Below are 25,209 nucleotides of genomic sequence, written 5' to 3'. Positions count from 1 at the left end.
CAACGGGAGAGGCCACAACAGTGAGAGGCCCACGTACCGCCAAAAAAAAAAAAAAAAATAGAGTGGTATTGGCATAGAAATAGATAAGTTTAAATAGATTCCAGAAGTAAATTTATATATAGGAGTTTAGCACATGTTAAAAGAGACACTTAAAAAGTCATTGAATAATTGATGGATTAATCAATAAATACTTTGGCAAAAATAGACGATACAATTCATATGCATATATATATGTATGTGTATATATATATGTATGTCTATGAATACATATACATAAACACACACATGTACATCCTTACCTCACATCATTCACAAAAATAGATTCCAGAGGGATTAAAGAACTAAATGAAAAACAAAACAAACGACCAAAGTATTAGATGATAATATATAAGATGTTATAATGTTTATAATCTCATAATCTTGGATGAAAAAATTTTTCTTAAACAAGATGCAGAACCCAAACCAAAAAGGAAAAACTGACAGATTTGACTATAGGAAATTTTACTGCCATACAAAAGACATCAAAAAAAAAGTTGAAGATAAGCCAAAATTACACGCAACATATAGACAACAAAGAATTAGTAGCCCTAACATATAAAGAAACTCTATAAATTAGGAACAAAAAGGCTAATAAACCAATTTAAAAATGGGCAAAGAATATGAATAAGTAGTTATAAAAGAATATATGGATAGAAGCTTACTCCACTACTAATCAGAGAAATATAAATAAAGAATAACAATGTAATATAGTTTCTTACCCATCAGATTGTTAAAAAAAAAAAACAATTGATAATACCCAAGATTGTTGATGGGTTTAGGTATTAGATACTCTCCTACACCGCTGGTAGTAAACAGTGTAAATAAAATCCTTTTTAGGGATAATTTGGCAGTACCCATCAAAATAGAAATGTACAATTTCTAAATCCAGCCATTCCACTTCTAGAAATCTATTCCTTCAGAAGTACTTATACATTTGCAAAACCACACATGAATTGGATTGTTCATGGAAGTACTGTTTGTAATAACAAAACATGGAAGTGATCTGTCTACAGATAGAGGAGTGATTAGAGGAAATGATCTGGGAAGGGGATTTGATATTTGGCAATGGTGGGGGAAAGGGAGTCTTTTACATTGTATTCCATATGTGGGCCTTCTTACTGTTTTATTTATTTTTTTAATTATTATTTTTAAAATAAGTTTATTTATTTATTTATTTATATTTGGTTGCATTGGGTCTTCCTTGCTGCGTGCGGGCTTTCTTTTAGTTGAGGTGAGCGGGTGCTACTCTTCATTGCGGTGAGCAGGCTTCTCATTGCGGTGGCTTCTCCTGTTGCGGAGCACAGGCTCTAGGTGCGCGGGCTTCAGTAGTTGTGGCTCGCAGGCTCTAGAGCGCAGGCTCAGCAGTTGTGGCGCATGGGCTTTGTTGCTCTGCAGCATGTGGGATCTTCCCGGACCAGGGCTCGAATCCATGTCCCCTGCATTAGCAGATGGATTCTTAACCACTGCGCCACCAGGGAAGTCCCCTTCTTACTGTTTTAATATTTTATGAGCATATTTGCATGTATTAATTGTATAACTAAAATTTTAATAAATAAAATAATTAAATCAATAAAAGTTATATAATCCTATTGCATTAAACTTGGGAAAAAGAGAAAGGCCTGATGTGATAACTCAACTTCTGATTGCGTTGTAGTCCTTCTTCTAAGTATTTTATTTCCTTGACTGATTCATTCACTTCCTTGAAGATACAAACTTATGGAACATCTTCCAACTAGAGTGCGATTTCCTAAAATGTCCATTATAGATGTAAGAAAAATGCAGTTATTTTATCTTTTAAAAAATGGTGTATTAAAAATATTCACCTTTTCTTTGGACCAACTTGTCCCTGCAATGAAACTCAATACTAGTGTGCATAATCCTCCAGCTGTATGCAAACCAATGTGATGGCTGCCTAAGACAGCAGAAACGCACATACTCAAGATAAGAAACGCTCTCTTCACTGCAAGCTCTCCCTAGAATTTGATAGATATTTGGAAATTAATTTATGTTAAATATATAATACAATTATCATATCATCTATCATTTATTATTGACCCTTTGATACCATGTCTTCATATGTTGTATAGAATAATGTCTAAAATTTTGACTTTCTCACCACATATTTTAGCAAACTTGGTATCAAGTGACAAAATTTGCAATTACTGAGTTTCATCTTCTGCCATATCTCTGATACTAACATCAGTAAAATGGTTATAATACTTTAACTGTAAGAGAAGAAGGAAAGAAAAGAGACCCATATAACCTGTAGTCCCATATAACATATCCAAAGAATTCTTAAAGATAAATGTCTGAATATCTTTTTAGCTAAGACAATAACTGCAGGGAAATTAAGATGGAAGTTACAGAAGTCTAAGAGTAATGGCATATCCTTTAGGGCAGGAAAGGGTTGAGTTTGATAGTGTGTCCTTGGTCAAAGGGAGAGGGAGTGAATTTAAGTCAGAAAATATGCAGAGATAAATGGGAATATATTTCTTCAAAAATGTTCAACGTAAAGTTTGAGGGAAAAAGACTTTTTTTTAAATGTCAGGAGTCAACAGGCAATTTAATGAAGAAAGGAGTGGGATGGAATGGAGAAGGTACTCTGGATTAAGTACATTTTTCTGATATTCCTTATTTGCCTAATCAGGAAGCAGGGACTTCGGTTAGGGCCACTGACGTGGATCAATCACAACTGTGCTCAGTTTTAAGCAGAGTAGGCACTGGAGGCCTCTTTTGGAGAAAGAGAACTAAATATTAAATTTATTATTTCATGGATCTTCTAAAAGTTCAAATTTTTGAAAGAAATGTCTTTTGAAAGAAATACTGTACTTCCAAACAATAGATTATTTTTTATTTACCTGATCTCTACTTGGAAAATATCGAGTAAACATTCCCAAAACAATTCCTACCAGCACACCAACAAGTACATCCCGAAAAGCAGACAGGAGGTTGTTAAGTACACCACCTGTAAGGGCACACAATAAGAAAAACATTTCATAGAGAAGTATTTTCACATACCCAACACATCGGAAAATCAAATGTAGGTGATTCATAAAGAAAGATATGTATCATAGAATAAATATACCAAAATGGACCTTTAAGGTTCCAACACATGAAAACATATACACTTCTACTTGATAAATTGAATATGTACTCTCCAATGATTTAATACATATAACTCAGAAATGTTCATTGAATAAATAGGCCAGAAAACAAAGCAGTAATAAGCCACAATGTGCTCCTTTTACACACCCAACCTAAAAGACCAGGTGAGGTAGAAGAACGCACAGAGACTGGCAAAGGAGAACCTCTGGCACCTAGCACAAGGTTGGTAATGTTTTCCTCTGATATTATAATAAACAAATGATTTAAACATAAAAAGGACAATTTAATAACAAAAACAACAGCATAAAAAAAAGATTTAACCCAGGGTCAATCCTAGGAATATTCAAGGATCAACTGATTTTTCAATATAATGTCTCATGGATACATGTAGTTTGTTGTAATATGTTTTAAAAAATGTCCAGAGTCACACAAAAAAGTTCAGCTATGCTCTGTGTATTCAACTCAATAAGGTATGTAAATATACATATTTTAGAACTATTTTCCCATTAAAAATAATAGAAGTGGAGCGTGACAACAGTAAGAAGGTAGAATGGGAAGGCCGGAACCTTGATCCCCTACAGAGACACCCATTTGACAACAATATACAGTCCAAAAGGCTTTCTGCTCATTTAAAATATTACAGCAAGAGAAAAGCAACACATCATATATAAGAGAGCGCCCATAAAATTATCAGAGGCTTACACAGCAGGAACCTTATAAGAAGGTAGGATGATATATTCAAAATGTTGAAAAAAATGCCACCCAAGAATACTATCCCACAAAATTGTCCTTCAAAGTGAAGGCAAAATTAAGACTTCCTCAGGTAAACAAAGGCTGATGGAGTTCATCACCACTAGACCTGCCTAACAAGAAATGTTAAAGGGAATCCTTAAAGTGGAAATAAAAGGATGTTAGACAGCAACACAAAAGCATTAAATATAAACCTCCAGTAAAGGTAAATAGATGAATTCAGAATCCTGTAATACCTTAATGGTGGTAAGGAAATCACTTTTAATTCTATTTTGGAATTTAAGATAAAAGCACAGGGCTTCCCTGGTGGTGCAATGGTTGAGAGTCCACCTGCCGATGCAGGGGACACGGGTTCGTGCCCCGGTACGGGAGGATCCCACATGCCGCAGAGCGGCTGGGCCCGTGAGCCATGGCCGCTGAGCCTGCGCGCCCGGAGCCTGTGCTCCGCAACGGGAGAGGCCACAACAGTGAGAGGCCCGCGTACCGCAAAAAAAAAAAAAAAAAAAAAGCAACCACGTACCGCCAAAAAAAAGCACAAAAGATAACTGTAAAACTATGTTAATGGGTACATAATATAAAAAATGTAATTTGTGACAATGATAACATAAAGTGAGGAGGCTGAGAGGTAAAGGAGTAGAGGAGTAGAGCTTTTGAATGCAATTGAAGTTGTTGTCATTTTAAAACAGATTGCTATAAACTTTAAGGACAGAAAAAGATATTCCATGCAAATGGTACCCCAAAGAGAGCAGGGGTGGTCATACTTATATCAGACAAATAGACTTTAGGTCAAATACTGTCACAAGACGTAAAGAAGGACATTACATAATGGTAAAAGGGCCAATTGACCTGGAAGGTAAGGTTAGATCTCAATATCTACTATATTCCAAAATATAGATGCTTTGAAGATCTAATGTGTAAAATAAAACTTTAAAAGTCCTTAAACTTTTAAGAGACAGTTTACATAGTTATGTGGTGGAAGAGGATTTTTAAGCATGTACCTGCTTGGTTTCCACTTTTTCAGTCCTCTTCAAATTAGGTTTGGTCTCCTGTAGAATGTTCCCCTAGCATCTTATGCTATGTAATATTTATTACATCTGTAATTATTTGTTTAATATAACCCCCTTGAGACCATTGACCACGTGGTCTTCTCTGTCTGCTGTGTTGGGAGGCAGGATAGAATAGTAGTTAAAAGTGTGGGCCTGGGGTCAGGCTGCTAGGTTTGCATCTTGGTTCCCCTACTTATTAGATCTGTGACTTTGAGCACATTACTTAACCTCTGTTCCTTAGTTTCCTTATCTGCAAAATGAGCATAGCACTATTGTGACTGTTGAGTCAAAACATCTACAGAACTTACAGCAAGTACAAAGCAATTACTCAATAAAAACTAATATTGTTGTTCACTGTTGATCCTCAGTGTTTGATACAGTAGCTGGTACAATGGAAGAGGAGCACAAAAAATATTTTTTGAAAGAATGACTGATACCAGTCATGAAGGAAAAGGTGGCCAGATCTGACAATAAAAAATTTAGGACTTCTGAATGACAGAAAAGAGATAAAGTTAAAAGTCAAATTACAAAAACCATAGCATATAAAACAAATGGTTATCATTCTTAATTTTGTGCAGAATCTTAACAAATCAAAAGAACAAATGATGAACACACCTATAGGATATAGGCAAAATATTTCAAGAAAAGCAATCTATTAAACATTCCAAAATGCTAATGGCCAATAAACACGAACATTTGTTTAACATCACTAGTATTCAAAGTACTTCATTTAAAGAGACCTCACTCTTCACCTGTCAAATTAGCTAAGCTAAAAAGGACTAGTAAATACCTAATTTTGAAGAAGGTGAAGAGCATGAAGGTGGCATGCTTGTGCACCCTGGTAGGACAAGATATTGTGGCAATATATTTCAAAAATCTTAGAATGTTATATACTTTTTAACTCAGTAATTTCTCTTTTAAGACTAAGAAAATATTGGGACTTCCCTCGTGGCGCAGTGGTTAAGAATCTGCCTGCCAAAGCAGGGGACACGCGTTCAGTCCCTGGTCCAGGAAGATCCCACATGCTGCAGAGCAACTAAGCCCGTGTGCCACAACTACTGAGCCTTCGAGCCACAGCTACTGAAGCGCAGGTGCCTAGAGCCCATGCTCTGCAACAAGAGAAGGCACCTCAATGAGAAGCCCACGCACCGCAATGAAGAGTAGCCCCCACTCGCCACAACTAGAGAAAAGTTTGCGCACAAAAATGACCCAACACAGCAAAGAATAAAACTTTTTTAAAAAGTATTTAAAAAGATTAAGAAAATATTAAGATTAAGTACAACTATTTAGCTGTTCAACCAAGCATTATTTTAATAGTAAATACTGGTGTCAATTTCAATTTTCAACATGTTAAGTAACCATGATGCAGCCAATCGAATACTATGCAACCATTTCAAATGTCATAGAAATATTTACTGAAAAGGAACATGTTTGCAATACACAGGTAAATGCAAAACAACTCAGGTTATAAGAAAGTATGGTTACTATTCAATAATTTTATAAGAATATTGGGAGGGAGAGAAAGAGCTAGAGATAGATGGGGATGGGGGAGAAAAGGAGAAGTCTGGGTGAATTTACATCAAAAGATTCACAATTATTATTCCTGGGGGTATAACTATTACATACTTTATTTCTATATTTTCCCTTTTTTCCTTCTTATTCATTTATATCTTATGATTTTAAGAGAAACTATATATATATAACTTCTCAGCCTTAAAATGTTTTGGTGCTTTAATAATACAGAATATTGAACTTCGAACACTGGCAGATAATTAATGCATTATTAAATGTGGAGTGTTTACTTTCACAATTTCTGCAAAGTGACATTCAAGACCAAATATCACCTTGGGATTTAGAATTGTTGCAGGATCTTGTCCCATCACTACTAAAAAGACACACACTTGTCCACGCTCTATATATTTAAGTTGGCTTAGTAACAGAGCAACCAGTTATTTATAATGATGGCCAGAAAGGTACATCTCCAAAATATCTATTCAATATACTAGTAGTACTAATAATATTGCTGCCTAAATTTTTCTATTGAAAACTGTGACAAAATTCCAAAGCAACAAGAGCAGATAAATGGTAATAATATGGGTTATCAAATTAATTGGAATATTTAGTTATTAAAAGGAAATCATTTGTGTTAAGTAGTGGTATCTTAACCCATTGAAATTCCTTCTCTGGTCTAGAATGAGCTGTCTATGAAGAATAAAAAGATGTTACATAGAAAAGTCTTCATTAATAAATGCAGAGGCAAAGACACAAACCTTGTTTAAAGAACAAAAAAAGCAATGAATTATACGGTAGCTGTTGTATTTTTTTGTTTACCTGAGGAGAAGACTATGCTCAAGCATGTATTGAATCCACTGATAGCCACGATGTCATCCAAACTGCTGGCAGCTATTAATAAGGTTGGAATGCCTTTCTCAAAACCATATCCCTTTTCTTGCAAACGTAGCATGGAAGGGACAACAACAGCAGGAGAGACTGCACTGACTACAAAACTGAGAGAAAAATCTTTGAAAACCAACTTAAAAACATCCTTTTAACAAAAGTGTTTTATAGTAAATTGTACAACAAATGTATTAACCTTTACAATGACTTTTTTATTGGAGTATAATTGCTTTACAATGTTGTGTTAGTTTCTGCTGTACAGCGAAGTGAATCAGCTATATGTATACATATATTCCCTCCCTCTTGGACCTCCCTCACCCCCCTTCCCACCCATCTAGGTCATCACAGAGCACCGAGCTGAGCTCCCTGTGCAACACAGCAGGTTCCCACTAGCTATCTATTTTACACATGATAGTGTATATATGTCAACCCTAATCTCCCAGTTTGTCCCACCCTCCCTTTCCCCATCTGTGTCCACATGTCTGTTCTCTATATCTGTGTCTCTATTCCTACCCTGGAAATAGGTTCATCTGTGCCATTTTTCTAGATCCCACATGTGTGTGTTAATATACGATATTTGTTTTTCTCTTTCTGACTTACTTCACTCTGTATGACAGACTCTAGGTCCATCCACATCTCTACAAATGACCCAGTTTCATTCCTTTTTATGGCTGAGTAATATTCCATTATATATATGTACCACATCTTCTCTTTACAATGACTTTGAATGCAAAAATTCTGTTCTTGAGTGAATGTCATTTAATGGTGGTAAAAATGTTCACACATTCTTTAGTGCTGGTTAAAACTCTAGAGAAATTTCATTCAAGATGTTGGGTCAAGCACAAATTGCAGCCTTTACCTCCATCTCAAAACCATTTGAAATGAAGACATGAAAATAATAGGAGAGGGAGGAACCAAGATGACGGAGTAGAAGGACATGCTCTCACTCCCTCTTGTGAGAACACCAGAATCACAACTAGCTGGGACAACATTGACAGGAAGACACTGGAACTCACCAAAAAAGGTACCCCACATCCAAATACAAAGGAGAAGCCACAATGAGACGGTAGGAGGGGCGCAATCACAGTAAAATCAAATCCCATAACTGCTGGGTGGGTGACTCACAGACTGGAGAACCCTTATACCACAGAAGTCCACCCACTGGAGTGAAGGTTCTGAGCCCCACGTCAGGCTTCCCAACCTGGGGGTCTGGCAATGGGAGGAGGAATTCCTAGAGAATCAGACTTTGAAGCCTAGTGGGATTTGACTGCAGGACTTCAACAGGACTGGGGGAAACAGAGACTCCATTCTTGGAGGGCACACAGAAAGTAGTGTGTGCATCAGGACCCAGGGGAAGGAGCAGTGACCTCAGGGGAGACTGAACCAGATCTACCTGCTAGTGTTGGAGGGTCTCCTGCAGAGGCGGCCGGTGGCTGTGGCTCACCGTGGGGACAAGGACACTGGCAGCAGAAGTTCTGGGAAGTACTCCTTGGTGTGAGCCCTCCCAGATTCTGTCATTAGCACCAGCAAAGAGCCCAGGTAGGTTCCAGTGTTGGGTTGCCTCAGGCCAAACAACCAACAGGGAGGGAACCCAGCCCCACCCATCAACAGTCAAGCGGATTAAAGTTTTACTGAGCTCTGCCCACCAGAGTAACAGTCAGCTCTACCCACCACCAGTCCCTCCCATCAGGAAACTTATACAAGCCTCTTAGATAGCCTCATCCACCAGAGGGCAGAGAACAGAAGCAAGAAGAACTACATTCCTGCAGCCTGTGGAACAAAAACCACATTCAAAGAAAGACAGACAAGATGAAAAGGCAGAGGGCTATGTACCAGATGAAGGAACAAGATAAAACCCTGGAAAAACAACTAAATGAAGTGGAGATAGGCAACCTTACAGAAAAAGAATTCAGAATAATGATAGTGAAGATGATCCAGGACCTCGGAAAAAGAATGGAGGCAAAGATCCAGAAGATGAAAGAAATGCTTAACAAAGACCTAGAATAATTAAACAACAAACAAACAGAGATGAACAATACAATAACTGAAATGAAAACTACATTAGAAGGAATCAATAGCAGAATAACTGAGGCAGAAGAATGGATAAGTGACCTAGAAGACAGAATGGTGGAATTCACTGCTGCAGAACAGAATCAAGAAAACAGAATGAAAATAAATGAAGACAGCCTAAGAGACCTCTGGGACAACTTTAAACGCAACAACATTCACATTATAGGGGTCCAAGAAGGAGAAGAGAGAGAGAAAGGACCAGAGAAAATATTTGAAGAGATTATAGTAGAAAACTTCCCTAACATGGGAAAGGAAATAGCCACCCAAGTCCAGGAAGCACAGTGAGTCCCATACAGGATAAACCCAAGGAGAAACACGCTGAGACACATAGTAATCAAATAGGCAAAAATTAAAGACAAAGAAAAATTATTGAAAGCAGCAAGGGAAAAATGACAAATCACATACAAGGGAACTCTCATAAGGTTAACAGCTGATTTCTCAGCAGAAACTCTACAAGTCAGAAGGGAGTGGCATGATATACTTAAAGTGATGAAAGGGAAGAACGTACAACCAAGATTACTCTACCCGGCAAGGAACTCATTCAGACTCAATGGAGAAATCAAAAGCTTTACAGACAAGCAAAAGCTAAGAGAATTCAGCACCACCAAACCAGCTCTATAACAAATGATAAGGAACTTCTCTAAGTAGGAAACAAGAAAAGAAAAGGACCTACAAAAACAAACCCAAAACAATTAAGAAAATGGTCATAGGAACATACATATCGATAATTACCTTAAACGTGAATGGATTAAATGCTCCAACCAAAAGACACAGGCCTGCTGAATGGATACGAAAACAAGACCCATATATATGCTGTCTACAAGAGACCCACTTCAGACCTAGGGATACATACAGACTGAAAGTGAGGGGATGGAAAAAGATATTCCATGCAAATGGAAATCAAAAGAAAGCTGGAGTAGCAATACTCATATCAGATAAAATAGACTTTACAATAAAGAATGTTACAACAGACAAGGAAGGACACTACATAATGATCAAGGGATCAATCCAAGAAGAAAATATAACAATTATAAATATATATGCACCCAACATAGGAGCACCTCAGTACATAAGGCAACTGCTAACAGTTATAAAAGAGGAAATCGACAGTAACACAATAATAGTGGGGGACTTTAACACCTCACTTACACCAATGGACAGATCATCCAAAATGAAATCAAATAAGGAAACAGAAGCTTTAAATGACACAATAGACCAGACAGATTTAATTGATATTTATAGGACATTCCATCCAAAAACAGCAGATTACACTTTCTTCTCAAGTGCGCACGAAACATTCTCCAGGATAGATCACATCTTGGGTCACATATCAAGCCTCAGTAAATTTAAGAAAATTGAAATCATATCAAGTATCTTTTCTGACCACAACGCTATGATATTAGAAATAGATTACAGGGAAAAAAATGTAGAAAAACACAAACACACGGAGGCTAAACAATACGTTACTAAATAACCAAGAGATCACTGAAGAAATCAAAGAGGAAATCAAAAAATGCCTAGAGACAAATGACAATGAAAACACGATGATCCAAAACCTATGCGATGCACCAAAAGCAGTTCTAAGAGGGAAGTTTATAGCTATGAAAGCCTACCTCAAGAAACAAGAAAAATCTCATATAAACAATCTAAATTTACACCTAAAGGAACTAGAGAAAGAAGAACAAACAAAACCCAAAGTTAGCAGAAGGAAAGAAATCATAAAGATCAGAGCAGAAACAAATGAAATAGAAACAAAGAAAACAATAGCAAAGATCAATAAAACTAAAAGCTGGTTCTTTAAGAAGATAAACAAAATTGATAAATCATTAGCCAGACTCATCAAGAAAAAGAGGGAGAGGACCCAAATCAATAAAATTAGAAATAAAAAAGGAGAAGTTACAACAGACACTGCAGAAATACAAAGCATCCTAAGAGACTACTACAAGCAACTCTATGCCAATAAAGTGGACAACCTGGAAGAAATGGACAAATTCTTAGAAAGGTATAACCTTCCAAGACAGAAACAGAAATAAATAGAAAATGTAAACAAACCAATCACAAGTAATGAAATTGAAACTGTGATTAAAAATCTTCCAACAAACAGAAGTCCAGGACCAGATGGCTTCACAGGTGAATTCTATCAAACATTTAGAGAACAGCTAACACCCATCCTTCTCAAACTCTTTCAAAACACTGCAGAGGAAGGAACACTCCCAAACTCATTCTATGAGGCCACCATCACCCTGATACCAAAACCAGACAAAGATACTACAAAAAAAGAAAATTACAGACCAATATCACTGATGAATATAGATGCAAAAATCCTCAACAGAATACTAGCAAACAGAATCCAACAACACATTAAAAGGATCATACACCATGACCAAGTGGGATTTATTCCAGGGATGCAAGGATTCTTCAATATACGTAAATCAATCAGTGTGATACACCGTATTAACAAATTGAAGAATAAAAACCATATGATCATCTCAATAGATGCAGAAAAAGCTTTTGAGAAAATTCAACACCCATTTATGATAAAAACTCTCCAGAAAGTGGGCATAGAGGGAACCTACCTCAACATAATAAAGGCCATATAAGACAAACCCTTAGCAAACATCATTCTCAATGGTGAAAAACTGAAAGCATTTCCTCTAAGATCAGGAACAAGACAAGGATGTCCACTCTCACCACTATTATTCAACATAGTTTTGGAAGTCCTAGCCACGGCAATCAGAGAAGAAAAAGAAATAAAAGGAATACAAATTGGAAAAGAAGAAGTAAAACTGTCACTGTTTGCAGATGACATGATAATATACATAGAGAATCCTAAAGATGCCACCAGAAAACTACTAGAGCTAATCAATGAATTTGGTAAAGTTGCAGAATGCAAATTAATGCACAGAAATCTCTTGCATTCCTATACAGTAATGATGAAAAATCTGAAAGAGAAATTAAGGAAACACTCCCATTTACCACTGCAACAAAAAGAATAAAATACCTAGGCGTAAACCTATCTAGGGAGACAAAAGACCTGTATGCAGAAAACTTTAAGACACTGATGAAAGAAAGTAAAGATGATACCAACAGATGGAGAGATATACCATGTTCTTGGATTGGAAGAATCAATATTGTGAAAATGACTATACTACCCAAAGCAATCTACAGATTCAATGCAATCCCTATCAAATTACCAATAGCAGTTTTTATGGAACTAGAGCAAAAAATCTTAAAATTTGTATGGAGACACAAAAGACCCCGAATAGCCAAAGCAGTCTTGAGGGGAAAAAACGAAGCTGGAGGAATCAGACTCCCTGACTTCAGACTATACTACAAAGCTACAGTAATCAAGACAATATGGTACTGGCACAAAAACAGAAACAGAGATCAATGGAATAAGATAGAAAGCCCAGAGAAACCCACACACCTATGGTCAACTAATCTATGACAAAGGAGGCAAGGATATACAATGGAGAAAAGACAGTCTCTTCAATAAGTGGTGCTGGGAAAACTGGACAGCTACATGTAAAAGGCTGAAATTAGAACACTCCCTAACACCATATATAAAAATAAACTCAAAATGGATTAAAGACCTAAATGTAAGGTCAGACACTATCAAGCTCTTAGAGGAAAACCTAGGCAGAACACTCTATGACATAAATCACAGCAAGGTCCTTTTTGACCCACCTCCTAGAGAAATGGAAATAAAAACAAAAATAAACAAGACCAAAAGACAACCCTCAGAATGGGAGAAAATATTTGCAAATGAAGCAACTGACAAAGGATTAATCTACAAAATTTACAAGCAGCTCATGCAGCTCAATAACAAAAAAACAAACAACCCAATCCAAAAATGGGCAGAAGACCTAAACAGACATTTCTCCGAAGAAGATATACAGATTGCCAACAAACACATGAAAGAATGCTCAACATCATTAATCATTAGAGAAATGCAAATCAAAACTACAATGAGATATCATCTCACACCGGTCAGAATGGCCATCATCAAAAAATCTAGAAACAATAAATGCTAGAGAGGGTGTGGAGAAAAGGGAACACTCTTGCACTATCGGTGGGAATGTAAATTGATACAGCCACTATGGAGAACAGTATGGAGGTTCCTTAAAAAACTACAAATAGAACTATCATATGACCCAGCAATCCCACTACTGGGCATATACCCTGAGAAAACCATAATTGAAAAAGAGTCATGTACCAAAATGTTCATTGCAGCTCTACTTACAACAGCCAGGATATGGAAGCAACCTAACTGTCCATCAACAGATGAATGGATAAAGAAGATGTGGCACATATATACAATGGAATATTACTCAGCCATAAAAAGAAACGAAATTGAGTTATTTGTAGTGGAGTGGATGGACCTAGAGTCTGTCATACAGAGTGAAGTAAGTCAGAAAGAGAAAACCAAATACCGTATGCTAACACATATGTATGGAATCTAAAAAAAAAAAAAAAAGGTCATGAAGAACCTAGGGGTAAGAAGGAATAAAGACACAGGCCTACTAGAGCATGGACTTGAGGATATGGGGAGGGGGAAGGGTAAGCTGTGACAAAGTGAGAGAGTGGCATGGACATATATGCACTACCAAACGTAAAATAGGTAGCTAGTGGGAAGTAGCCACATAGCACATGGAGATCAGCTAGGTGGTTTGTGACCACCTAGAGGGGTGGGAGGGAGGGAGACGCAAGAGGGAAGAGGTATGGGAACATATGTATATGTATAACTGATTCACTTTGTTATAAAGCAGAAACTAACACACCATTGTAAAGCAATTATACTCCAATAAAGATGTTAAAAAAAAAAAAAGACAACCCTCAGAATGGGAGAAAATATTTGCAAACAAATCAACGGACAAAGGATTAATCTCCAAAATATATAAACAGCTCATGCAGCTCAATATTAAAGAAACAAACAACCCAATCCAAAAATGGGCAGAAGACTTAAATAGACATTTCTCCAAAGAAGACATACAGATGGCCAAGAAGCACATGAAAAGCTGCTCAACATCACTAATTATTAGAGAAATGCAAATCAAAACTACAATGAGGTATCACCTCACACCAGTTAGAATAGGCATCATCAGAAAATCTACAAACAACAAATGCTGGAGAGGGTGTGGAGAAAAGGGAACCCTCTTGCACTGTTGGTGAGAATGTAAATTGATACAGCCACTATGGAGAACAGTATGGAGGTTCCTTAAAAAGCTAAAAATTGAATTACCATATGATCCAGCAATCCCACTACTGGGCATATACCCAGAGAAAACCATAATTCAAAAAGACACATGCACCCCATTGTTCATTGCAGCACTATTTATAATAGCCAGGTCATGGAAGCAACCTAAATGCCCATCGACAGATGAATGAATAAAGAAGATGTGGTACATATATACAATGGAATATTACTCAGCTATAAAAAGGAATGAAATTGGATCATTTGTTGAGACATGGATGGATCTAGAGACTCAAACAGAGTGAAGTAAGTCATAAAGAAAAAACCAAATATCGTATATTAACGTATGTATGTGGAACCTAGAAAAATGGCACAGATGAACCGGTTTGCAGGGCAGAAGTTGAGACACAGATGTAGAGAACAAATGTATGGACACCAAGGGGGGAAAGCCGTGGGGGGGTGGGGAACAAAAAATTCAAACTACCTCCTCATCCTCCTCTAAGTAAACGTGGACTACTATTTAAGATTCAAAATTATTTCCTATTTAATTTTGTCATTTTTAATATTTAATTATTAGAATTGTGATATTTAATACAATTTTGAAATTCAAACAAAAAACCCCAGCATGTATGATATAACCCTAATTTTATTAAATATATATTATTTTTAAAAAAGAAAAGAAAATAATAGGAAAATCCATAACCTAGCTAGAAGACAAAAGAGGAATCCTCAATGGACAAGAAACTAAGTGTATACAGGAAGATTAGAGACAGACGGTTTAGGATTGAGAAAGGAAATCATAAGCCAAAAAGCGTATAAGATTGCTACAGAAGATATGGTGTACTCCTAAAAATGTCCCAAGCCCAGAAGGCAGATCCTGGGAGTAGGAGGCACCTCTGAGGAAATCAAATGGTAATTACTTAGAGTACCACCATAAGAATGGCCCGTCAGATGTAGTCTCCACGGCATTCCTACCTCTTGAACAAGTCAGTAAGGAAGACATCTGCCCAAAAGAAGGAAAAATGAGTGTGGGCACCTAAGTCACAAAGGCAAATGAGAAAATTTCTGGGGTGGTTGATGACACCCCTGAGGAATGGGGAAATTCCTGCTCAGAATACCTTCTGTTCGTATATCCCATCCAGAACGTTGCCTTGTCTCTTCCACATTCACCTTCTAAATGCTGCAGTAGTGATGCGCGTGGTCCCCACCAGAACCCATTTGCCAGGCCAGTGTACCTGTGCCCCAGCTGCTGCTTGTTGCCTGCTAACCACTGACAACTGCAGCTTTCTGGGAGCCTTGCCCTGATAACAAGAGCTTACCCGTGGATGCTAAGGAAGTTCACCACTTCCCCCTTCCAGACAGCTCCTGCCAATGACCGACTGATGTGAGGGTCTAACAGTTTAGCTTCTATGCCTCTGGCTGTACAACCTCTCTGGTGCAGTTTATAATCAAGATTTCCCTAGGGACTCAAGAAGAACCTAGAATTCTCTGAAAACACATATTTGCCCAGTTCAGTGGTTCCTGAACTTTACTGCACATTGGAACCACCTATTTATCTGTTGCTGCTTAACAAATCATGCCCAAACTTAGAAGCTTAAAACAACACACATTTATTATCTCACAACTTCTGTGGGTCAGGAGTCTGGGTATGGCTTAGCTGTATGCCTCTTCCTACCCAAGGTCTCTCATGAGGTGGATGGGAGAAGATTTGCTTTCAAGTTTACTCACATGGCCGTTGATAGGTTCAGCCTCTTGCCATGAGGGCTTCTCTGCAAGGCTGCTCGCAACATGGCAGCTGTCTTCCCCCAAGACAAGCAATTAAAGAGAGTGCAAGAGAGAACAAGGAAGACAGAAGTCATTGTCTTCTTATGACCTAATCTTCTTAGAAGAAATATCCTATCACTTCTGCGGTATTCTGTCCATTGGAAGCAAGTCAGTAAGTCCAGCCCACATTTAAACAGAAGTTTAAATATCAGAAAGCAGGGATCACTGACAGTGATCTTACCATGTACTTGGGATCTTTAAAAAATATGGATGCCTGGATTCACATTCCAAGACATTCTGATCTGATCTAGAATGAAGTTTGACATGAATACTGGGATATTGTAAAGTTTTTTAATTGTTGTAAAAAATACATAATATAAAATTAACTTTATTTTTAAGTGTACAGTTCAGTAGTGCAAATGATATTCACATTGTTGTGTAACATATACTTAGAACTTTTTCATCTTGCAAAACCGAAACTCTATACTCATTGAGCAACACCCTTTTCCCCCTCACCCAAGCCCCTGACAACCACCATTCTACTTTCTGTTAACATGATTTTGACTACTCTAGACATATCAGTGGAATCATACAGTATTTGTCCTGGCTTATTTCACTCAACATAATGTCCTCAAGGTTTATCCATGCTGTAGAATGAGACAGGATTTCCTTCTTTTTTACAGCTGAATAATATTCCTCTCTCTCTGTGTGTGTGTGTGTGTGTGTGTGTGTGTGTGTGTGTGTGTGTGTGTGTGTGTGTGTATCCCACATTTTCTTTATCCATTCATCTGTCCATGGATATTTGGGCTGCCTCTACCTCTTGGCTATTGTGAATTATGTTGCAATGAACATGGGCGTGCAAATATCTCTTTGAGATCCTACTTTCAGTTGTTTTGGATATATACACAGAAGTGGCATTATTGGATTAAATGGTAATTTTACTTTCAGTTTTTTGAGGAAACTCCAAACTATTTTCCATAGCAGCTGTCCATTTTATGTTCCCAAAAGCAGTGCACGAATGTTCCAATTTCTCCACGTCTGTGTCAACACTTGTTATTTTCTAGCTTTTTAAAAATAGTAACCATCCTAATGGGTATGAGGTGTTATCTCATTGTGGTTTTGATTTGCATTTTTCTAATGATTATAAATGTTGAGTACTTTCAGATGCTTTTTGGCCATTTGTATATGTCCTTTATAGAAATGTCTATTCAAATCCCTTGCCCAATATTTAGTTATTTTTTAAAATTTGTTGAGTTGTAGGAGTTCTTTACATACTCTGAATATTGATCTCTTTTCAGATATATGGTTTGCAATTATTTTCTCCCATTCTGTGTGTTGCCTTTTCACTTTGTTAATTGTTTCCTTTGCTGTGCAGAAGTTTTTAAGTTTTATGCAGTCCCACCTAGTTTTGCTTTTGTTGCCTATGCTTTTAGTGTCATATCCAAGAAATCATTGTCAAATTCAACGTCATGAAGTTTTTACATGTGGTTTGCTAGATATAGTATTCTTGGTTGGCCATTTTTTTTCCTTTCAGCATTTTGGATGTATCATCCCATTCCCTTCTGGCCTGCAAGGTTTCCACTGAAAAATCCAACTATTATCTTCAGGGAGCTCTTGCTTTTCTCTTGTTGTTTTTAAGATTCTCACTTTCTGTGACTTTTGACAGCTTGAGTACAATGTGTTTCAGTGTAGGTTTCTTTGGTTTTATCTTAATGGGAGTTTTTTGATCATCTTGAATTTGTATGTCCATTTCCTTCCTCAAATTTGGAGGTTTTGGCCCATCATTTCTTCAAATAGGATTTCTGACCATTTATTTCTCTCTTCTCTTTCTGAAACTCCCATAATGCATAGGTTGACCCATTAAATGGCATCCCACAAGTCCCTTAGGATCTCTTCACTTTCCTTGCTTTTTTTTTGCTCCAATGATTCTATAATTTCAAATAACCTGTCTTCAAGTTCAGATTCTTTTTTTTCAGCCAATCCAGTCTCCTATTGATCCCCTCTAGTCAATTTTTCAAGTTATCATATTCTACAGCTCCAGCATTTATTTTTGGTTCTTTTTTTCATAGCTTCTATGTCCTTGTTGGTATTCTCACTTTGTTCATGCATCATTTTCCTGGTTTCTTTTAGATGTCTGCAACATCTTTGAGCTCACTGAGCATCTTTATGATGGTTATTTTGAATTCTTTGTTGAGTAATACGTTTCCATTTGTTTAGGGTTGGTTTCTGGAATTTTATTTTGTTCCTTTGATTGAGCCCTGAGTCCCTGTTTCTTTGTATGCCTTGTTATCTTTTGTTGGAAATTGGATATTTGAAAAAACAGCCACCTCGCCTGGTCTTTATGAAATTCTTCACTAGGGAAAGACCAATCATCCCAGCTAACGATTCTGGGAGTCTCTCAAACCTTTCTGGAATGTGTCTTCTCCAGGCTTTGGTGCATTTATCTCCAGCTGGACTTTGGCTTTTTCCTACTCCAGAGTAACCCCAGGTATCTATCAGCAGTACTGCAATCAATATCTCTGGAGTAAAGCAATGCACAAGACTCACCTTTGTTCTCAGTGGACCTCGGGCATCTAAAATGTGCCACTCTCTTTTCTGTCAATGTTCCAAGTCAGATGAGACAGAAACCAGTGCCTTGGGCAGCCTCTTTAAAAGCCAGAATATAAGACGCATGTTCCAGCTTTTTCTTTTCCTCCTGAGGGAGAACTCAAAAGTTGGGAGTTTCCTCCTGATTGCCCTTGCTCTGTAGGAGGGACATGGGGTATGGGGGGTAAGTGCAATGGAATGTTCTAATTGCTCCATTGTGCCTCTTCTTGGCACTGTGCTTGCATGGAATGCTATATATAAGCTCTAAAGTGGTTCTGGAGTTACCATAAAGGTAATCTGGTCCTCATATTGTTATGAGAGTGTCTCCATGTGGGAAAGTGAGCCTGGAGTTTCCTATTCTGCCATCTTGCTGACATCACTCCTCTAATTTCTGGGATTTTCAAAAACTCCCCAGGTGATTTTAATGGGTAGCAAAGTTTTGGAACCACTGACTTTTCCCACACTCCTATCTGTCTTTCTTCACTCAGAGGTTTCTACTGAGAGCTCCCTTGATAAATCATTTGCATAAGAATCTTAGGGAATTCCCTGGGAGTCCAGTGGTTAGGACTTGGCACTTTCACTGCTGTGGCCCAGGTTCAATTTCTGGGTGGGGAACTAAGATCCCACAAGCCACGAGGTGTGGCCAAAGAAAAATCTTAATCTCAGCCTCAGCTTCTAAGGAAACTTGCTTGGTAGCATGACTGGCCTATTTCCTGCAAGAAGGCAATAGCAAACAGATAAAACAAAGCACAGGTTAATAGGAAGTTTCAATTTAAAAAATGAGTACCCATTAAAGTATCACCAAATATTTGGGGAAAGCCAACACTTTGAATTGAGGCACCATGTTCATCAAATGGAATAATTTATACCCAAGGAAAGAGATATACTAAAAAGAGAACAACAAGAACATGACTTCAGAATAACTAAATATCCTCAGAATCATGAAAGTATACTCTATCTGTTCATAACATTTAACTATTGTCCTTAGAAATAAACAATTAATTGCCAAAGTTAAATAAATAAATAGGTGATAGGGACATAACTGTAGAGTGAGTTAATAAGCTAGAGAACTGAGCAGAGAAAATTTTCCAGTGTGTACTGCAAAGGCAAGCAGATGAGAAGTATAAAGAAAAACTTAATAGATATGGAGGGGGGAGTTACAAAAGGACATAATAAAAGAGAACTGAGGAGAGATAAAAGATATATTCAAGACCTGGACAAAAAATGGATACACAATCCTTTGACTGATTCAAAGATTCCACCAAATATTGAGTAGATCAAAATTTTTTTAAAAATCACCTAAGGATAATAAGAAATTGTTGTTAATTTAGTTAGAGAATGCCCTTATCTTTTAGAAATGCACATGGCATCCACTGGAATGGATAAGTGGAGGCAAAAGTTAAATGGATTGAAAAATGAAAAGAAGCTCAGGATATAGAGATAATGATTATGGACTATTATTCTGAGGAATTTGGACATGAAGGGAAATGGATGGTGGATAATAATAGTTGGGACATTGGATCTAGGAAAATAGTGTTTGCTGTTTTTTGTTATAATATCTATATCTATACAAAATATCTTTCATATATAATACATATATTACATATTATAGATACAGATTTTATATCTATGTACATATGGTATATAAGGAAGAAGTCATTAGATAGGTTAAAAATAGAGATAGATTACAGTATAGGAGGAAAAAATAAACTGATAACGTGAACTATCTTGGCATTAAGCATTTAGAGACTATGAATATTTGTTAAGGATATAGTAGATTTAGGACATGGCTCTGTTTCTGACCAACTGATTTCCAAGATTTTCTACCATTGTGAATATAATTTTAATGATAAGCTTGTCTATACAACATTCTGAATATTTCAATAATTTAAAACCAAGAATTTTAACTGAATATTTTCATAGAGAAAAATGAGAAAAAGTTACCCTAATAGAAATCCCCATTGCCAGGGAAAATTCATAAGGAAGTGGGAAACAACAGCAGTTGAACATGCCTCTATGAGGCATGGACCCATAGACAATCTTAAACAAACTCCTTTCAAATGCTTCAAAGCCTGAAATATAAACATAGTCACATTTAGACAAACCTATACTGGCCAATAAGAAAATTATTTTAAGCAAATATTGAAATACATTCCAGATGTCACATTGGGCTTTAAATGCTAATGCAGCTCATTTTATATGTCATCATATATTGGATTATAAACTATTTCATAGTTTATAAAACACTTGTATTTTAATTATTAAAAAAGACCCATTTCTCTGTGATTAAATAACTATTTCTACCTCCCTTAATCTTCCTAGTAAATAGTATAATGCAAGTATCCTGTAGAATCTTAGGGATCTCCATCAGTTAACTTGTAGGGATGAACTGTTTGATAAGCGGTAATAATTATGCCAAAAGAGAAAATCACTTAAAAACTGCATAATTAACTGAAAGGGAAAACTTTTAAATTTTCTTATTGGTTCAAATTTTCTACTGGATAACACAATAAAATATCACTGTCTATAATTATTTATGCTCTTAAGATACTTCCACCAGTCTTATATATTTGCCACATTTGTTATATCCTGAATAGCTGGTATATTCATGAATATCCATCTTTAAAAACCCCAATAGATTTATGATCCCTAGACAGTAATATTTAAAGAAATATTTGAAAAGATTAGCTTTTACAAAAATGTAAAGATAATCAGGAACAAGTTCTGTGGGAAAAATTCATGAAACAATAATATTATTGAAATTCTTAATCATTCTGAGAAAACAAAACAAAAGCAATAACCTTTTACAGGATGACCTTATCCTTTGTTAACAGAAAAATAAACAGTTCTCCACAGAAGAGCCACAACTCTCAAATGATACAAATGTTGCATACGGGACATTTATCTCTATGTAAATAATTAAAGATTATCTCCAATAGAGATCTTATACCACAGAGATTTATCTTCATATCAGTAATATATCCAGCAGTAGAAATTAAGGTGTCAATGTTTCTGCAAAATCTTTGTTCTTTGTCTTAGCTTTGCTCTACCTGGAACAGCTGTAAGAAAAATTCTGCCTCTTTTTCTTTTCCACCAGCCTCTAATATAGAAAATAACTATACTCAAGGTATAATTGTAAATCTACCTGTGGATCGAGTCCAAGCCCAGCTTGCACTAGAATAATGGTAAGGGCAGTGTTTCTTAAAGTTGAAGACATTGTGCTACTAATACAGACGTGATCACTGAGGAATGGAACATTCCTAACGGTAAAACCAGCCAGTAACATCCCTTAGAAGAAAGAAAATAAACCATGTCTGATTCAGTTCATTTTCCCAAGAGAGAAAACAGAAATGTTTAATTTCCCTTCTTCAAACACACTATGTCTCTCGCTACTTTGGTGAAGGGCAGGTTACATGCAAGTAGAGGAAACAGCATAAATGAAGGAATGGATATAAGAAATGATATATGGCAATGGGGTGCAACAAGTAATTCCGTATTGCTGGAACATAAAGGACTAGGATGGGAGTGGGGAATGGGCTGGAGGGGCCAGATCATGGAAAGCTACCCCTACCCTCTACCCTCCCCTGTTTTGGCAGAGTAAGGCACCATGGGAAAGTTTTAGGCAGGAAGTGAGATAATGAGTCTTGTATTTTCTATGTGATGGTCTTGGCAAATTAGATAGACATAAAACTGAAGGAGAGACCAGATAGAAGGCTCTGCCATAGTGCATGGAATGGTTAGAAACAAAGAGGCTGAGCTAGGACAAAAGTGGAAGTTTTGGAGAGGAGGAGAAAAGATTCAGTAAATACTTGGCAGGTGCTGAATGGGTGTTATGAACACAGAAAGGGTGTTAGAGATAAGCGAGAGTGATTACCTCTATTGACAGTAACTAAATATTTGAATGTATTGAATACTTAGAAGATATAATACACCTCTGATAGAAGTTCTTCCACTAATTTTCCTCTACCTGGAGAATTATAATAATGGTGATGAAGAAATAGGGGGTACCATTGTTTAGGCAGATGATGCACTGATGAATATACATAGTGGAGATGCTCAAACAGCTCACCCAAAAACTATAAACCTTTTGGTGCCCTAGTCACTATAACATTTGAACCTTGTAATTGTATTTGAATTAGGTTATCTACAGAAAAATTCAGTTTTTTTCAAATTTTTCCTTTTCTACAATATATGTAAAGTTAAGTAAAAAATGTCCTATTAAATGATAAAGCAACAAGAATCATATACTGAGTATATTTAAAGTATTTTAAAATATATTTCAGGAAAAATCTGTGTGTATATAGAGAATAAATACTTCTATAAACAAGCTATATTTACACATATATAATAAGTACACATATAAAAAAGCTATATAGATCATATTACATTGAAATAGTTCTAAATTATATCTACTCTGACTAGAATATAGTCATAATTTACATGTGGTCAATGACAAAAAAAGGAGAGCTAATTATTCACTTACCAAGAACAGGGGGAAGTTGAGGCACTGAAGGTATTCTAATGTTTTCCAAAAGTTTCCCACCAATAACAGCACCATAAAAGATAATTAACAGTCCAAATAAACTTCCACCAGGAAGAACTTCAGGGCCTGAGAATGACCAGGTTACACACCATACCATAAAAAGTATAGCTCCTGAAATATAAAAAAGTGCATGTCTATATATCTACCTAGACATAGATATATACATGTGAGAGGAATTTGATTTCATCGAATATATTAATAGCCAATCCTATATAATGATACATAATGTACACTAATGTTGCTTGCTAGTGTGGTTAAAGAAATGTCTGTTTAACATATATTCCAAAGTCCTTGTCAATCTAAAAAAAAGTATTTTTATTAAAAAATAGTTTTAAACTATATGTGAATCCTTTAAAGGGCTAAGCTTTCTCATAATATATGACATTTTTTAAATGTCATGGCAATATGAAGAGATTTACTTCATTTTATATTTTAAAGTAGATTTTTCACCAGGAATATGATTTGTTGTGATGAGTTCTCAAATTTATTGAAGATCATAGTGGAAGTGTGCCACATTTTTTTTTTAACATCTTTATTGGAGTATAATTGCTTTACAATGGTGTGTTAGTTTCTGCTTTATAACAAAGTGAATCGGTTATACATATACGTATGTCCCCATATCTCTTCCCACTTGCGTCTCCCTCCCTCCTACCCTCCCTATCCCACCCCTCTAGGTGGTCACAAACAGTGTGCCACATTTTTTAATGGCAGCAGACTAAGTATTTGTATTGAAAGGATAACTCAGTTGATGTTTGGGTGTAAATTATTAAAGGGGACAAAGGCTGAGAAAAAAGTAAACCTGGTCTTTGAGAGAATGAAAAGTATCTTAGATTATGTATAGGAAGTAGAGGTGGACAGGATGAGTAACGATAAGGTAGTAGACATATGATTTCTGTCAACTAGGTACTAAGGAAAGTCCCTACTCACAGAGGGAATTCATAGATTTCTATAAAGGACAGAAGGTGATACTGCAAACTGCCATCTGCAAATTAAATAGCTACCTTCATTTACTATGAATCATAATTTGTAATTTTTTTTCAGGTCCTTGAAACAGCTTAAGTGTATTCTTTAGCTGTGACTCCTTTTTGGTGGCACCAATCTGTCAAGGGTAAAAGAGGAGAATTTTGACAAACTCAAGGCAGGAAGTTAGAAATAAGATTCTTGTCCCCTCCTCTCTGACTGTAACCACTCCACAAAATTGGAATACTTAAAGGACTGAACTCTTACTAAAAGAATGAACCAGAAATTATCATTCTACTGATAAAGGGAGAAGACAAAGCAGATTGTTTGTCTTAGCTGGTCTCTGGGTGGCAAAATCACTTCTGAGAATTCATACAGGCCTCAACTAACTTATGTTTGGGGCTCAAATTTACATGATTTGTATGGTTTAGGAACCCCCAAACCCTGAATTTGGCATAAAGTGTACCTTCGCATGGAACTTATCCCTAGGGCACTTGGTAGATGCTAGTTCAAAATATCCCTAATAGACACTCTTGATTCCAGACTGCATAAAGTCTCAAAGACAAAACCCCACTGAATCTGAATTTATAATAAAAACTTACAAAATAAGAAGTAATCCCCATGAACAAAAGTTGATAGATACAACAAAGAATGGGCTTAGATATCCAAAAACTTCAGCTAACAGAACCAGTAGATAGACAATATAAAATATGTATTTTCAAAGAAACTCAAGACAATTAAAAAAATACTTAAGA

The 25,209-nt window shown here is 36.4% G+C and overlaps 1 protein-coding gene across 3 annotated transcripts in view; it reads right to left on the bottom strand.

Annotated features, from left to right (window-relative positions):
• SLC9B1 (solute carrier family 9 member B1) overlaps nt 1-25,209 on the bottom strand; it is a 64,058-nt gene that overhangs the window by 4,674 nt on the left and 34,175 nt on the right. For all 3 annotated transcript variants that reach the window (XM_060299137.1, XM_030864172.2, XM_060299138.1), the window contains 6 exons: nt 23,435-23,605; nt 22,097-22,239; nt 20,896-21,023; nt 7,272-7,447; nt 2,898-3,004; nt 1,863-2,012 (listed from right to left, as the gene is read on the bottom strand). In XM_060299137.1, coding sequence (XP_060155120.1) covers nt 1,863-2,012; nt 2,898-3,004; nt 7,272-7,447; nt 20,896-21,023; nt 22,097-22,239; nt 23,435-23,605 — 875 coding nt within the window. The remainder of the gene's footprint in view (nt 1-1,862; nt 2,013-2,897; nt 3,005-7,271; nt 7,448-20,895; nt 21,024-22,096; nt 22,240-23,434; nt 23,606-25,209) is intronic.

Source organism: Globicephala melas, chromosome 5 (genome assembly GCF_963455315.2).
Source record: "Globicephala melas chromosome 5, mGloMel1.2, whole genome shotgun sequence".
NCBI classification, from domain to species: domain Eukaryota; kingdom Metazoa; phylum Chordata; class Mammalia; order Artiodactyla; family Delphinidae; genus Globicephala; species Globicephala melas.
Note: the sequence above shows the minus strand (reverse complement) of the source record. Positions and strands in the feature narration are given on the sequence as shown.